General features: G+C 52.1%; 1 protein-coding gene across 1 annotated transcript in view; it reads left to right on the top strand.

The window, feature by feature from the left end:
• The window catches only part of LOC132490651 (death-inducer obliterator 1-like), a 56,738-nt gene that overhangs the window by 31,547 nt on the left and 12,093 nt on the right, over window positions 1-13,098 (top strand). The window contains 6 exon segments of the mRNA XM_060099048.1: window positions 9,984-10,461; window positions 10,709-10,868; window positions 11,404-11,520; window positions 11,680-11,784; window positions 12,048-12,183; window positions 12,407-12,935. Of these exon segments, the coding sequence (XP_059955031.1) occupies window positions 9,984-10,461; window positions 10,709-10,868; window positions 11,404-11,520; window positions 11,680-11,784; window positions 12,048-12,183; window positions 12,407-12,935 (1,525 nt within the window).

Here is a 13,098-nt window from a genome sequence, read left to right as displayed (position 1 = left end):
GTTCAGACAGACCTTTGCAATCCCAGATGAGATCATGCAGCTTGAATCTTTTCTCTTTCTTCTTTTTCTCAGCTCATTCTCCAAAATTAAATTTTAGAAATGTAAATTGCTCTGGGGCGCATCTTATTCTTATTTTTCTATGATTAAGGTCATTTTGTGTTTTTATTTATGCTATCTTTTATACTCTTGCAACTTGTTTTAAAAGCACAAGAGGTTAAATGGCCCTAAATTCCAGGATTATAGCCACGTGCTGCTTCCTCCTCTCAGCCGGCTGTTTAGGCCAGCGGCCTGAGGGAAGGCCTCGTGGATGTAGTGTGGTTAGAAGACTGCATAACTAGCTGCATTTTGAGAATGTAAATGACCCAAGACCTAAGAAATGGAGTTGCAAGTAAACTGCCAAGCAATACTGTGTGTGTATATGTCTATATACATATTTATTTGTGTATTTATTTTTGGATTTTTGGAGTGAGTGGTTAAATATAGAATTAACCAGTTGCTGTATTAAAGAGTCTCAGTACACCTCAGGTTGTTTGAACCAAGAACTTTATGCTAACAACGTGTCGCAAACATCCATCAAGTTATAGCACCTCTACACCGTAGCGCCTCTACAGGGGTTACGAGTGGACCTAAATATAAGCATCGCCCAGCTGTGAATGGGTGGGGAGCCGTCATGTTGGAATCCTGGGCTGAATGTTCTCAGTTGGTTATAGGCACGTGACAGAATGAAAGGGAAACCGAGGTGTAGCCACAAAACCCTGGGTGATTGATCTCAATTTAGTTGATTTCCATCTCTGTCGACCAGAATCGGGAGACTGCCCCCAGGCTCGGAGTGTAGAGTCAGATGTAGGGCGCACAGTGAGAAAGGAAAGCTGGCGGGGTTTGGGGAAGGGGTGGGTGCTTACTTATCCCCAGTTCTGACTTCCCGGTTTTTGAGGGAAGATTGGGGTGGAGGGGCGGGGAGCCCGGCCTCAAGGAGGTGGTGGCTCTGCTCACAGGCCGGGTTTCTCTTCCCTCTGTCCCACCCCCCTCCTCTGCACATCACCTCCTCACTGACGACCTTCCCAGCGCATTTTTTAAATTAGTTTCTGCTTTATAACAAAGCGAATCAGTTATACATGTACGTCTGTTCCCATATCCCTTCCCTCTTGCGTCTCCCTCCCTCCCACCCTCCCTATCCCTCCCCTCTAGGTGGTCACAGAGCACCGAGCTGATCTCCCTTTGCTATGTGGCTGCTTCCCAGTAGCTATCTACCTTACGTTCGGTAGTGTATATGTGTCCATGCCTCTCTCTCGCCTTGTCACAGCTTACCCTTCCCCCTCCTCATATCCTCAAGTCCATTCTCAAGTAGGTCTGTGTCTTTATTCCTGTTTTACCCCTAGGTTCTTCATGACGTTCTCTTTTCTTAAATTCCATATCTATGTGTTAGCATACGGTATTTGTCTTTCTCTTTCTGACTTACGTCACTCTGTATGACAGACTCTAGGTCCATCCACCTCATGACAAATAGCTCAATTTCGTTTCTTTTTATGGCCGAGTAGTATTCCATGGTATATATGTGCCGCATCTTCTTTATCCATTCATTGGATGATGGACACTTAGGTTGTTTCCATCTCCGGGCTATTGTAAATAGAGCTGCAATGAACATTTTGGTACGTGACTCCTTTTTTTTTTTTTTTTTTCTTTTTTTGCGGTATGCGGGCCTCTCACTGTCGTGGCCTCTCCCGTTGCGGAGCACAGGCTCCGGACGCGCAGGCCCAGCGGCCATGGCTCACGGGCCCAGCCGCTCCGCGGCACATGGGATCCTCCCAGATCGGGGCACGAACCCGCATCCCCTGCATCGGCAGGCGGACTCTCAACCACTGCGCCACCAGGGAGGCCCGTGACTCCTTTTGAATTATGGTTTTCTCAGGGTATATGCCCAGTAGTGGGATTGCTGGGTCATCTGGTAGTTCTATTTGTAGTTTTTTAAGGAACCTCCATACTGTTCTCCACAGTGGCTCTATCAATTCACATTCCCACCAGCAGTGCAAGAGTGTTCCCTTTTCTCCACACCCTCTCCAGCATGTATTGTTTCTAGGTTTTTGGATGATGGCCATTCTGACTGGTGTGAGATGATATCTCATTGTAGTTTTGATGTGCATGTCTCTAAGGATTAATGATGTTGAGCATTCTTTCATGTGTTTGTTGGCAGTCTGTATATCTTCTTTGGAGAAATGTCTATTTAGGTCTTCTGCCCATTTTTGGATTGGGTTGTTTGGTTTTTTTTTTTTGCTATTGAGCTGCATAAGCTGCTTATAAATTTTGGAGATGAATCCTTTGTCAGTTGCTTCATTTGCAAATATTTTCTCCCATTCTGAGGGTTGTGTTTTGGTCTTGTTTATGGTTTCCTTTGCTGTGCAAAAGCTTTGAAGTTTCATTAGGTCCCATGTGTTATTTTTGTTTTTATTTCCATTTCTGTAGGAGGTGGGTCCAAAAGGATCTTGCTGTGATTTATGTCATAGAGTGTTCTGCCTATGTTTTCCTCTAAGAGTTTGATAGTTTCTGGCCTTACATTTCTGTCTTTAGGCCATTTTGAGCTTATTTTTGTGTATGGTGTTAGGGAGTGATCTAATCTCATACTTTTACATGGACCTGTCCAGTTTTCCCAGCACCACTTACTGAAGAGGCTGTCCTTTCTCCACTGTACATTCCTGCCTCCTTTATCAAAGATAAGGTGACCATATGTGCGTGGGTTTATCTCTGGGCTTTCTATCCTGTTCCATTGATCTATCTTTCTGTTTTTGTGCCAGTACCACACTGTCTCGATTACTGTAGCACATTTACGTCTCAGAAGTACGTGGACGGATGGCCACAGCTTGTAGCCTGCATAAGGGACATGCTGTTGAGCTAGTTGCTTCTGATCATTTTCTGTTATCCCAGAAATGTCATCTTCCCAAAAGAGGATTGGGAGGAGTGTAAAAGGTCGAAGGTAAACACCCGACTGGAGCCTCGGTGAGCAGCAGCTGTGCCTCTGCCTCTTCCCCAAACCATTACTTGACAGTGGCAGTGGCTGTGGACCTTCCGCGGGTCCCCACACACAGGCACAATGGGAGGGGGCCCCCCGCACACACTCAGCAGAGCCCTGCATCCCCACCACGCCCCCACCCGCCTCCCTGGCTGCAGAGCATGATATGTTTCTGGGTGCAGGTGATGCCGGGACCGCTCTTCGGAGGGGGCGTTTCCCATGTTGCCCTGGACTCGGGTCAGGTCTTGGGTGGATCCTTAGGCAGCCAGTGTGCGGCCCCTGGAGGTGCTCTGCCCCCACCCCACTTCTCCCAGGCCATTGGCACTGGCCTTGGGTTGTGGGTTCAGGGCAGCCTTGCATGAGCATCGTGGGCAAGACCTTGCTACACAGAGGCTCTGACCTGCTTCTCTCGTGGGGCAGTCAGTAGATCTTAAGGTCCTCACAGTGATGGGATTAACACCCACTTGTTCTCTGATGAGTTTTTTAAATTGTTTTTCAGAGTTTCTGAAAACAAAAACAGTGTAACTTAGGGAAACAGTTGCCATTGTATTTCCCCCCAGGAAATTCCCTGTGTCTCGTAGTCCTCCTCATGGTTTCTCTTGATTTCCTCTTCATCGCCTCTCGTTACTGTCCAGGCACAGGCACGAAGAGGGCTGAAGATGTTCTTCTAAAGTGGCCCTGGTTGCTTAGGGTTTGGAAGTGGAATTGTGTTAGGCATAGGTACATGTTCCCATGTTTGGGGCTCCCTCAATGGCTCCGAGATGACTTGAAACTCTGGGGACCTGAATAAATTTTGACTAGAAAATCAGATTTCTGCAGTTCCATGTAGGTTTGAGAATTGAAATGGGGACCCCTGGCAGAACCTGTGCACCCAGGTCCAGTGATGTGTTAGCATCCTACCCTGACGTAAGCGTTGCCCCATGGTCTCCGTGTGCCACATGTCCGGTTCCTGTGCTGTGGCGAAGTGGATCTGGGGGCGCGGGTTTCACAGGGATCGGTGGTGTGAGTTCCGGGAGCACGCTTCACAGGTAGTAAGAGAAGACAGGTCCCCATGGTGACATAGATGGGGGGCGCTGCCTGGACCAAGGGGTGTTTGGTAGGAATGGAACGGTGGGAGAGGCATGTTTTATCAGCTACACGAGCTGTTTTTCTCTGTCTCTTCCAGATCTGCAGTGGCAAAAAAATGTGGGTGGGGACAAAGCAGCCTTGTACATCTCACCAATTTCCTCCCCCCATTTGGAGAGAGAACCAAAACTTGTCCTGATAAGGATTTACCTTGACAGCTGTTTTTAATGTTATCCAAATACCTGGAATTTTCTTGGTCCTTGGCATTCTCTCGTATTTTTAAGTGTTTTACTTTTTACAGGTTTTTTTTCTTTTAATAGCCAACTGTTCAGAAAATTAGTGCAGGGAAGGTTTTGCATGTACATGTACTTTTTCTGACAGAGACCCTCAGCTGTATCCTGGCTGCCCCCCTTAGTTCTTGTGCTTTAGCGGGAGTTTGGGGTAGAAGTTTCTAGCAGGGTTGGTCCTGCTCACCTCACCTGCCCTTTGGCCTTCATGTGGCCTCTGGGGCTCTGCATCTCCTGTGGTACTGTTTGCAGACGGTCCCGCGGCAGATTCCTTTAGGTGGCATGGAGTCCCAAGGGATCTTTCTGAAGATGCAGCTGTAAACCCGCCCACATGGTGTAGGAGTCTCCGGTATACTTGAAGCTGTAAAGTAATGTTTTTGATTTTTTGCGTGTTGCACCTCACCGTGCACGTAGTCATAGTCTTACCTTCTGAAAGTTAAAGAAGTAAACCTGGAAGATCGATAAGAAGGGTTTCCACTTTGATTTCTGTCAACGAAGGTCGGGGTGTTGCCGTGCACCTGGAGGCGTCAGCAAGACGAGCACAAAGGTAACGGCCGCTAAACCCGCCGGGGTCAGCAGGTGCCGCAGGCTCTGTGCCCCAGAGTCTTATCACGCCCTCGACCCCATCATGTTGCTTGAAGTAGCAGATGGCGCAGGCACAGATAACAGTTAAAGTTGAACCTTGTCAAAGTGGTGAAAGTGCCTGTTGGCGGGTTTTGGAGATGAGGGAAAGCAGCAGCTCTACTTGCAGCTGAGTGTCAGGTCTGGCGGCCAGTCCCCGCCAGTCCAGTTGGCGTAGACAGGAGAGTGGAACGCCTGCCTCGCACACAGCCTCGGCCCCGTTTCCTTCTCGTGGTTCGTGCTGAAGGATGATGTGACCATTTTTTTCATATATTACCAGTCCAACGTGAATTGGGTTTTGGTTTTCAAAATCTGTGAAACTCTGAAAAGAAGGAAGGGTCCATTTGCCTCCGGAGGCGTACTTGGTTTTTTGCAAGCTTGTTACGGCCAGTTCTGTGCACCTCTCTTGAGGTGTAAGTCGCTCAAATACTGCACATGAGTAAGAAAAAGTCAATCTGGACAAGCTTTGTGTAGCCCCAGATCATGGCAGTTTGGCTGTGGACCCACATACAGACCCCTAGCGATGGAGGGCAGCTGGCGTGAGGGCCCCAGAGATGGAGATCAGGCCTCCCAAGTCTTCGGTGGGGATTGTCTCTGTTTCTGTGTAAGCATAACTTCTACAGGAATAATTCACTGCAAACTATTTAAGCAAAGGCACAAAAGTAAAATGGTTCTCTCTTGCTACTTGAATTTTCACACTAAAGTCTTGACAGCCAAGAAACAAAGTTGTAATGCGAAACGTCTTCGTACACGTGTCAGGCTGAGCTGAAATTAGAACTGATGTCACAGTGAGCAGAGTCCACTCCCCTCAACCCCTGCCGCTGGTCCACTGTGTCCTCTGAGCCCTGGCTGGTCCCGTTACGTTACCCGGGCCTTGTGGCGGTAGCTGCCTCGGCCTCACCACTGAGCCTGGGTGGATCTGGGGCCCTGTGGGAATGGCGGGGGGGAGGGGATGCTCCGACCTGCACCACGTGGGCTTGCTTGGCACCTGGTCACATCCGAAGCTCTTCGATTCCTTTGGCATTTACAGCCAATCATTCTGAGTAGTGTCTCCCCCCCTGCCCCCCACCGTGTCAGTGTGACTGAAAGCCTCATATCTGGGGATTTTTAGGGTAACTTGGCACCTCTTTGGGGCAGGACGAAAGGTATAAAGCAGTGACCGTCCCTCAGGGTTTCTCAGTGGCCCACCCCGGCAACGGCTGTCCCTGAGCTGTGACTGGGCGGGGGCCGCGCGGTGCTGTGCTGTGCGGTGCGACTCGGCTCTCGCCAGGCGCCGGTTCCTTGTGCTGCTGCACAGCACTGGCTGCTCCCAGTAACACAGCTTCCACTCCCTTTTCCTCCTGTCCCCTCGAAGGCCCACCAGTGCCACCCAGTGGCCAGCGATGCCATAGCACCGCGGCCCAGCTTGCCCTGTGGGAAGGCCCCCAGGTTCATGCTTACTGGGAAGTTAGCCAATTAGATTGTTGCTGGTCCCTGAGCGCACCGGCCTGCCTGGTTCCTGCCGGGCTTCCCCACAAACAACTCGTTTCCAGTAGAAACCAATGGCCAGACGCAGCAGAAACGACGTCATCTGGGGCGGTGGCCTGGCCACCGGCCAGCCTTTCCTCCTGCATCTGCTCCCCGAGACAGCACCTGGCCTGGAACTTGGGCCACTCTTTGCCCCATCGGCAGCCCCCGGGATGGCCCAGACTGGGTGTACATTCCGAGGAGGCCGTCTCTGTCCGGCACGTGGGCAGGTGGTCACCCTGCCTCGAGCCGGCAGCACTGGGGGCCCGGCCACTGCTGGAGCCACTCTGCCGGGGGGGGGGGGCTGCTGTCCTGTTCTAGAACTGGCGCTTCGAGGCCGGCTGGTTACGCCTTGCTCTTCTGTGAATGTATACACACAGTACAGTTAAAAGGGAATTTGGATGAAGCATTTGCAAATGTGATTTTAGCTCTACTCAGAAGTAATGCTTCTGTCGCTGTCAGTCGCTTTGGCACGACATGGTGTCACTGCCATTCATTCCAGCAGCAGCTAACCTGCATCCAGCTGACGGTGGGACCACATGCAACTGTTTTCGGTTTTGAGCATTTTTCCTCAGAGTAGAAGAGGGATAGAGCTGACTTGTTGGGGTCCACCAGTTTCCACATTTTACCAACTTTTTATTTATGTAATCATACTTACATACGCTCTGAGACGCAGGTGAGGGATAATGAAAGTTGACTTTTAAAAGCCAGAAGCAGGGGCTTCCCTGGTGGCGCAGTGGTTGAGAGTCCGCCTGCCGATGCAGGGGACACAGGTTCGGGCCCCGGTCCGGGAAGATCTCACGTGCCGCGGAGCGCCTGGGCCCGTGAGCCATGGCCGCTGAGCCTGTGCGTCCGGAGCCTGTGCTCCGCAACGGGAGAGGCCACAGCAGTGAGAGGCCCGCGTACAGCAAAAAAAAAAATAAAACAAAACAAAAAAATAAAAAATAAAAATAAAAGCCAGAAGCAGCTAATCTTCTAGAAGAGCAGCACGATGGTTAAGGAAAGCCATCCCCTGCTTTTTAAATAGAGTACGTTCATTTGCCGTTACCACTCTTGGATAGCAGGTCACTTTAATCACCTGTATTGTGAATGTCCTAAAATTAAGCTCCTGGCTTCTGTTTTCCCTGAATGAGACAAAACACCGGTTAGACCAGTAGGAGCGTTGATCTTAGGGAGTGAATGTGTTCGGAGTCAACAGGAATTCTCACTTGAAACAATGTAAATGTCACATGGTAAGATTTGTTTGAGGCCCCATCATGGGTGCCTCATTGAGAATTCTGGAAGCCCCTTAGGCCAGCTTTTTAGAGTGGCTTAAAAGTGTGCTACTAAAATAATCTCAGCAAAGTTTGTATACAGTCAGTGAGTGAGCTGGTTTTAGGACTCGATTTTAATCCTGACGGATTTGTTCCTTCATCCCCTGCTGGCAGTCACAGCTGGCACCGCGTCCCGCTCCACTCCACTCCACTCTCGTTCCTTCCCCCAAGAAGAGGGGCCTCTGTCCATTTCATTTAACTTCAGCTCTAGCAGTCTCTCCCCCCACCCCCCGCCTAGATGAGGTGCTGTGGACCCCGTTAGCCGAGGCTGAGCTGGTAAAGATAAGTTTCCACGTACTGAGGTATGGTAGCGCCTTAGGAATATGGATTTGAGCTGATGAATAATACACGTAGAAACGTAGTTCTGAGTTCCTATGACGTGGCCAGTTCCTCCTTTGTCAGACAGCTGTGACTTGCTGACGGGACGTGGGTGACAGCCAGCAGGGTGGATGTAGAGCACAAGCGTGCTGCTCAGCGGGGAGCGGGTGGTCTTGGGAAAGCCTGGACAGCATAGCCCGGGGGTGCCGGCACACGTGGGGCCAGTGATTGGGACACCGTGGACAAGGGGACATAAGGTTGGGGGGGTGCTCTGTGAGATGAAAATAGGAGATTTGCAGTCAGGATTGTTGCTTGATGACAATGAAGTCCTTCTGACAGGGTTCTAAGTTTTGGATGTGTGTAGCGCTGTTGCAAAGTTTCTAAAAATAGGTAATTTCACCTGTACTATGAAATGGAAAAATCTTGCGGTCCCTGGGCTTTTAACACCTGTGGCTGAACTGGCCTGACCAGTACTGGAGGAAGGCAGTCCTGAGGGCAGCGCTCGGCCCTTCGCCAGGATGGTCACGCAGGGTGTAGGCTGTGAACGCCTTGGGGGCTCTTGTGGGGTCAGGCCTTATTTGTAGACAGGGTCTCACCTCTGTCCCCGGACTTCAGATTTTCTCCCTGCTTCACTAGGACAGTTGCAAGAAGCACCGGCAGCCGACTGGCATTGGTGGGTGTTCAACCCCTGCGTAAAATCGGAAGGCTGCTAGAGCATCTCGAAGTCTCCTGTTTAGCATGTGGGGGCTCATTGCGCTGTGGGTAGTTTGAGAAAAGCCTGCGCCTGGGGAGGCGGCTTCTCCATCGGTCCTGTGTGACGTGGCCCTAGGTGGTGTCCCTGTGCTCTCCTGGCTTGCTCCCTGGACCTGCCTGCCCCCCCCCAACCCCGTTCTGCCCTGGGTCCCAGACGTTCTGGGCGGTGGGCCTGAGCGGGGCCATCTGGGAACACGCTCCAGCTCTCCGTCACGGCTCCCCATGGACGTCTGCTGGGCCGCTCGCCCCTAAGACCGAGGGACTGGTCTTAGGATGAACCTCCTTGCTTGCCTCTGACTGTAATTCTGATGGTCTGATACAGGATTAAGTGGAATCAGTCCATGCGAAGTACTGGCATAAAGATTCTCATTTTAGCTTTGGGCTGTAACCCTTGTTTGCATTAAAAGTGCTAACCTACTGTCTTACCCAATAGCGAGCTGCTACTAGAGGGGTGTGAATGGGAACGTGAATGACCGCAGGTGGCGTTCCTGCCACCGAGCTCCTAGTGTAAAAGTCACTGGTCTCCCCCCATGTTGCAGTTTTCTGCCAACATTCTATATATTTATTAACCGTGTCCAGTTGACTCTTGTCCAAGAGGACGATGAGCACCTGTGAGCCCCTAACCCCAGGGTGGACTCTCGCTAGTCCTTCCAGTGCCCCAAGGGCCCCCGAGGTGGGGCTTGGATATGCATTCGAAGAGAATGTGTCTGATCCACCCTGGAAAGAGTTTCTAAGCTCCTGTTCACCAAAAACTGCACTGGGACTCTCCATGCGAGTGGTCTTTGAAATCTATGCCTTCTCTTGATACAGCGAAATTTGGCCTTGGAGTTCCAAGCTAAGCTAATGGTTCAAATCAAGCCTTTTATAGCTTACTGGTGTATCGGTTGAAGTAAAAGTTTTAATACTAAAGCATTTCTCTCTGAAACAAAGTATATTCAGTATCGTAAATGTTGCTGGTAGCCCTGTTTACACTCCTTTTCTGAATTTAACAGTTACTTTAAAAATCCTCTTTAAATCTGTCTCACAGTGATGCCTGGTTATTAGCTTTGCTGGTTTCGGGTGCACATGTGGGGTCCCCTGCACCCCTGCCTCACTAAGCGGCCCCTCTCCTTTCAGCCGTGAAGGAGGACAGAGGCGCAGAGGCCAAGGCGGCGGTGGCGGCAGTGCCGAAGAAGGTGGCTCCGCCAGGCTCCTCGGGGGGCCTCAAGCAACCCTCGCCCAGAAGTCTCCTTCCAAAGAAGTCCCCTCCTTTTGCAAATGCGGCGGCAGCCAAACCGGCCATCAAAAAGTTGCCACCGGGGTTCAAGGGCACCATCGCCAAGAGGCCGTGGCTCTCGGCTGCCCCCTCCCCCTCGGGCAGCACTCCCTCGGCCAAGCAGGCAAGGCTGGCACCTGTTGCTGCCACGTCTGCTTCCAGAAAGTTCCCCAGCTCCGCTGCTTCGGTGGGCGCCATCAGGAAGCCTGGGACCACCTGGGTTCCCCTGGCCTCTCCAGCCCCGGGATGCCTGGGCCCCGCGCGCCCCGCCTCGTCACAGCCAAATTCTCAAATTCGGCAAAACGTACGACGCTGCTTGAAGGAGATCTTGTGGAAAAGGTGGGCTGTTCCACTTTGTTTCTTATCTGTTAAAGTGGAAAGTTTTCCACGTAAAGGGTGGTGGTTTCACGATGGCCCTGCTGTTTAAGAAAAATGTCACATGTGGGACTTCCCTGGCGTCCAGTGGTTAAGACTCCACGCTTCCACTGCAGGGGGCACTGGGGTTCCATCCCTGGTTGGGGAGCTGAGATCCCATGTGGCATGGTAAGTGCAGCAGTTACCGTGGGGCTTTTTTCATTCCACCTAGAATCACTGACAGCGATGACTTAATCATGACAGAAAATGAAGTAGGAAAAGTTGCACTGCACCTCGAGAAGGAGATGTTTAACTTGTTCCGAGTCACAGACAGCCGGTACCAGAGCAAGTACCGCAGCCTCACGTTCAACCTCAAGGACCCCAACACCCAGGTGCGTGTCCGACCGTCAGGAATGGGGGCAGTCCTGGCCAGGGGCTGCCCAGGCCTGGGTTAGGGCACTGGGTCCCCCTGCGGCGGCGGGTGCGTGGCATGCTGTTCCCGTGGGGCCAGGTGCTCGCCAGCTGAGGTTCTTGCCATCTGCGCGCCTGTGTGCCTGCCGGGGCCCACGCTGTCTGGATCGGCCTCTTGACCTCTTGCCTGTGTTTAGAAGCAGGGCACATACTCTGACTTTCCATTTCGCCTTGTTAACCCGCTGGCAGAAGGGATTTCTTCTACCTTTGTCCCTAACACTGTACCTTCTTCAGTCAATTGTGTTTTCTGTGAAGTAGTCTTTGTAGCAGGGTTAGTGCGGTGGGATACTGGAGATCAGCTGCCCGAATTCCGGGCCCTTGTTCTCCAAGCATCGATGGGAGGCTCTGGGCCCTCGTCCTGCCGCGGGGCAGGGGCTTGCCTTACTGCCCACCTCCACATCCTCTCTAGTATCTTAGAGGGTTTTGAACGAGTGAACAAGAGATGTTTGTTTACAGGGGCTCTTCCATCGTGTTCTGCGTGAAGAAATCTCTTTGGCAAAGCTTGTGAGAATGAAGCCAGAAGAACTTGTCTCCGAAGGGCTTTCCATGTGGAAAGAGAGATCGTCAAATCCTGTGTGTGCCGACGGGAGAGGCGGCTGCGGATGCCAGAAGCCTGACACCAACGCCGCCCCCAACCCCACCCCAGAGTGAATGAATAGCCTATTGGCATGAGAGAGTCCCCTTGGGAAAGAAGGGCTAAGGGTTCACGTTTGTCTGTCTTTTTCATCTTAGGTGATGGAGTCCGGAACTAACTTGCATAATGAGACTAAGAAGCCGACCGTTAAACCGGAAACTATTCCCGATATGGAAGATTCTCTGCCCGTATCAGATTGTGATGTAAGCGTTTAGGATTTCCAGTGCTCACGAGAATTGACAAAGATGATCCCGTTCCAGACGTTGTTAGGTGCCTGAATTACCGGGCAAGACGCGGGGCTGACACAAGTGTGTGTCGTTGTATTGCTTCTCAAGTACTTGTATTCAGTAGTCCTCTTCCTCTGTTTTCAGTGGTTCTTCATCACGTGAGATGTTTTTTCCGTGGGTGCTGCTAATTTGGAGAGGGGGTGGGAAAGAGATGGCCTCCTCTGCTTCTTGTGCTTTAGGAACAGCAAGAATCGGTGCGGGCGGCCCCCGAGAGGAGCGCGGTACCGCTGCTGGGCCTTGTCGGCGGCATGCTGCGGGACACGACCGGGCAGCACCACACGCACCTCTTTGACCGGAACTGTAAGATCTGCACAGGTGAGCCGATGTGGGGGGAGACTGTGGAGACCCTTCTCAGGACGGCTGCATTCGAACCAAGTTCCACAGTGGAAAGGCTAGAATCGTTTCTTCAAGCTTAGGAAGTGAGCCCCTACCTTTACAGTGTGGTTGTTTTAAAGCAGTGATCGTCTGTCTACCCATGGGAAGGCTTTGCTCTCGGATGTGTGGGACTTCTCACGAAGGCCTGCCTTCTGCTCTCCAGGTCAGGTTCCATCGTCGGAAGAGGAGCCAGCTCCGCACAGACGAGAGTGGTCAACTTCTGCCAAGAAGGAGGACTCGAGGTCCAAGCGTGACAGCTCTGCCTCCGAGCCCGCTCTCAGCTCAGCCGAGGATGCGGCCCCAGAAACTCTGCCTGAAAACACCTTGGAGCCAGACCTGGAACGCGCTGCTCGCGCCCATGTGGAGGGAAAGTCCCTCCCGGTGCCTCCAGCCGACGGCCACCCCGAGCCCTCCGCCCTGGAAGGCGCCCCCTGCCCGGCCCCTGGTGGCGGCGCAGTGCTCACCACAGTCACGGTGTCCGGCCGAGACCCCAGGACTGCACCAGGCAGGCCGAGCACGGGCACGGCTCCCTCGGCAGCCCGCCCAGGCAGCGCCCACCCAGCAGAGCCCCGACAGGATGTCCCGAAGCCTCTGCCGACCTCCGTGACGGTGCCCAAGTCCATCTTGGTCAAGCCGTCCACGTTGCCCGAGCCCAGATACCTCCTGTCGGTCCCGCTGTCGCCAAGCATCAGGTGCTGCCCCCGTGTGTGTGGTCTGAGCAGCTGAGCTGTGGCCTTTCTTTCAGATGAACAAAGGAGGGAGCAGTAAGGAGTGATTCACTCGTTTGGCTCTGAAATCCACCCAGATATACAACTCTCCTCAATTTTCTATTTTAGAGAGGCGTTTTTTTAAAGC

Source organism: Mesoplodon densirostris, chromosome 5, assembly GCF_025265405.1.
Source record: "Mesoplodon densirostris isolate mMesDen1 chromosome 5, mMesDen1 primary haplotype, whole genome shotgun sequence".
Lineage (NCBI taxonomy): Eukaryota > Metazoa > Chordata > Mammalia > Artiodactyla > Ziphiidae > Mesoplodon > Mesoplodon densirostris.
This window is presented reverse-complemented; position numbering and strand designations above follow the sequence as displayed.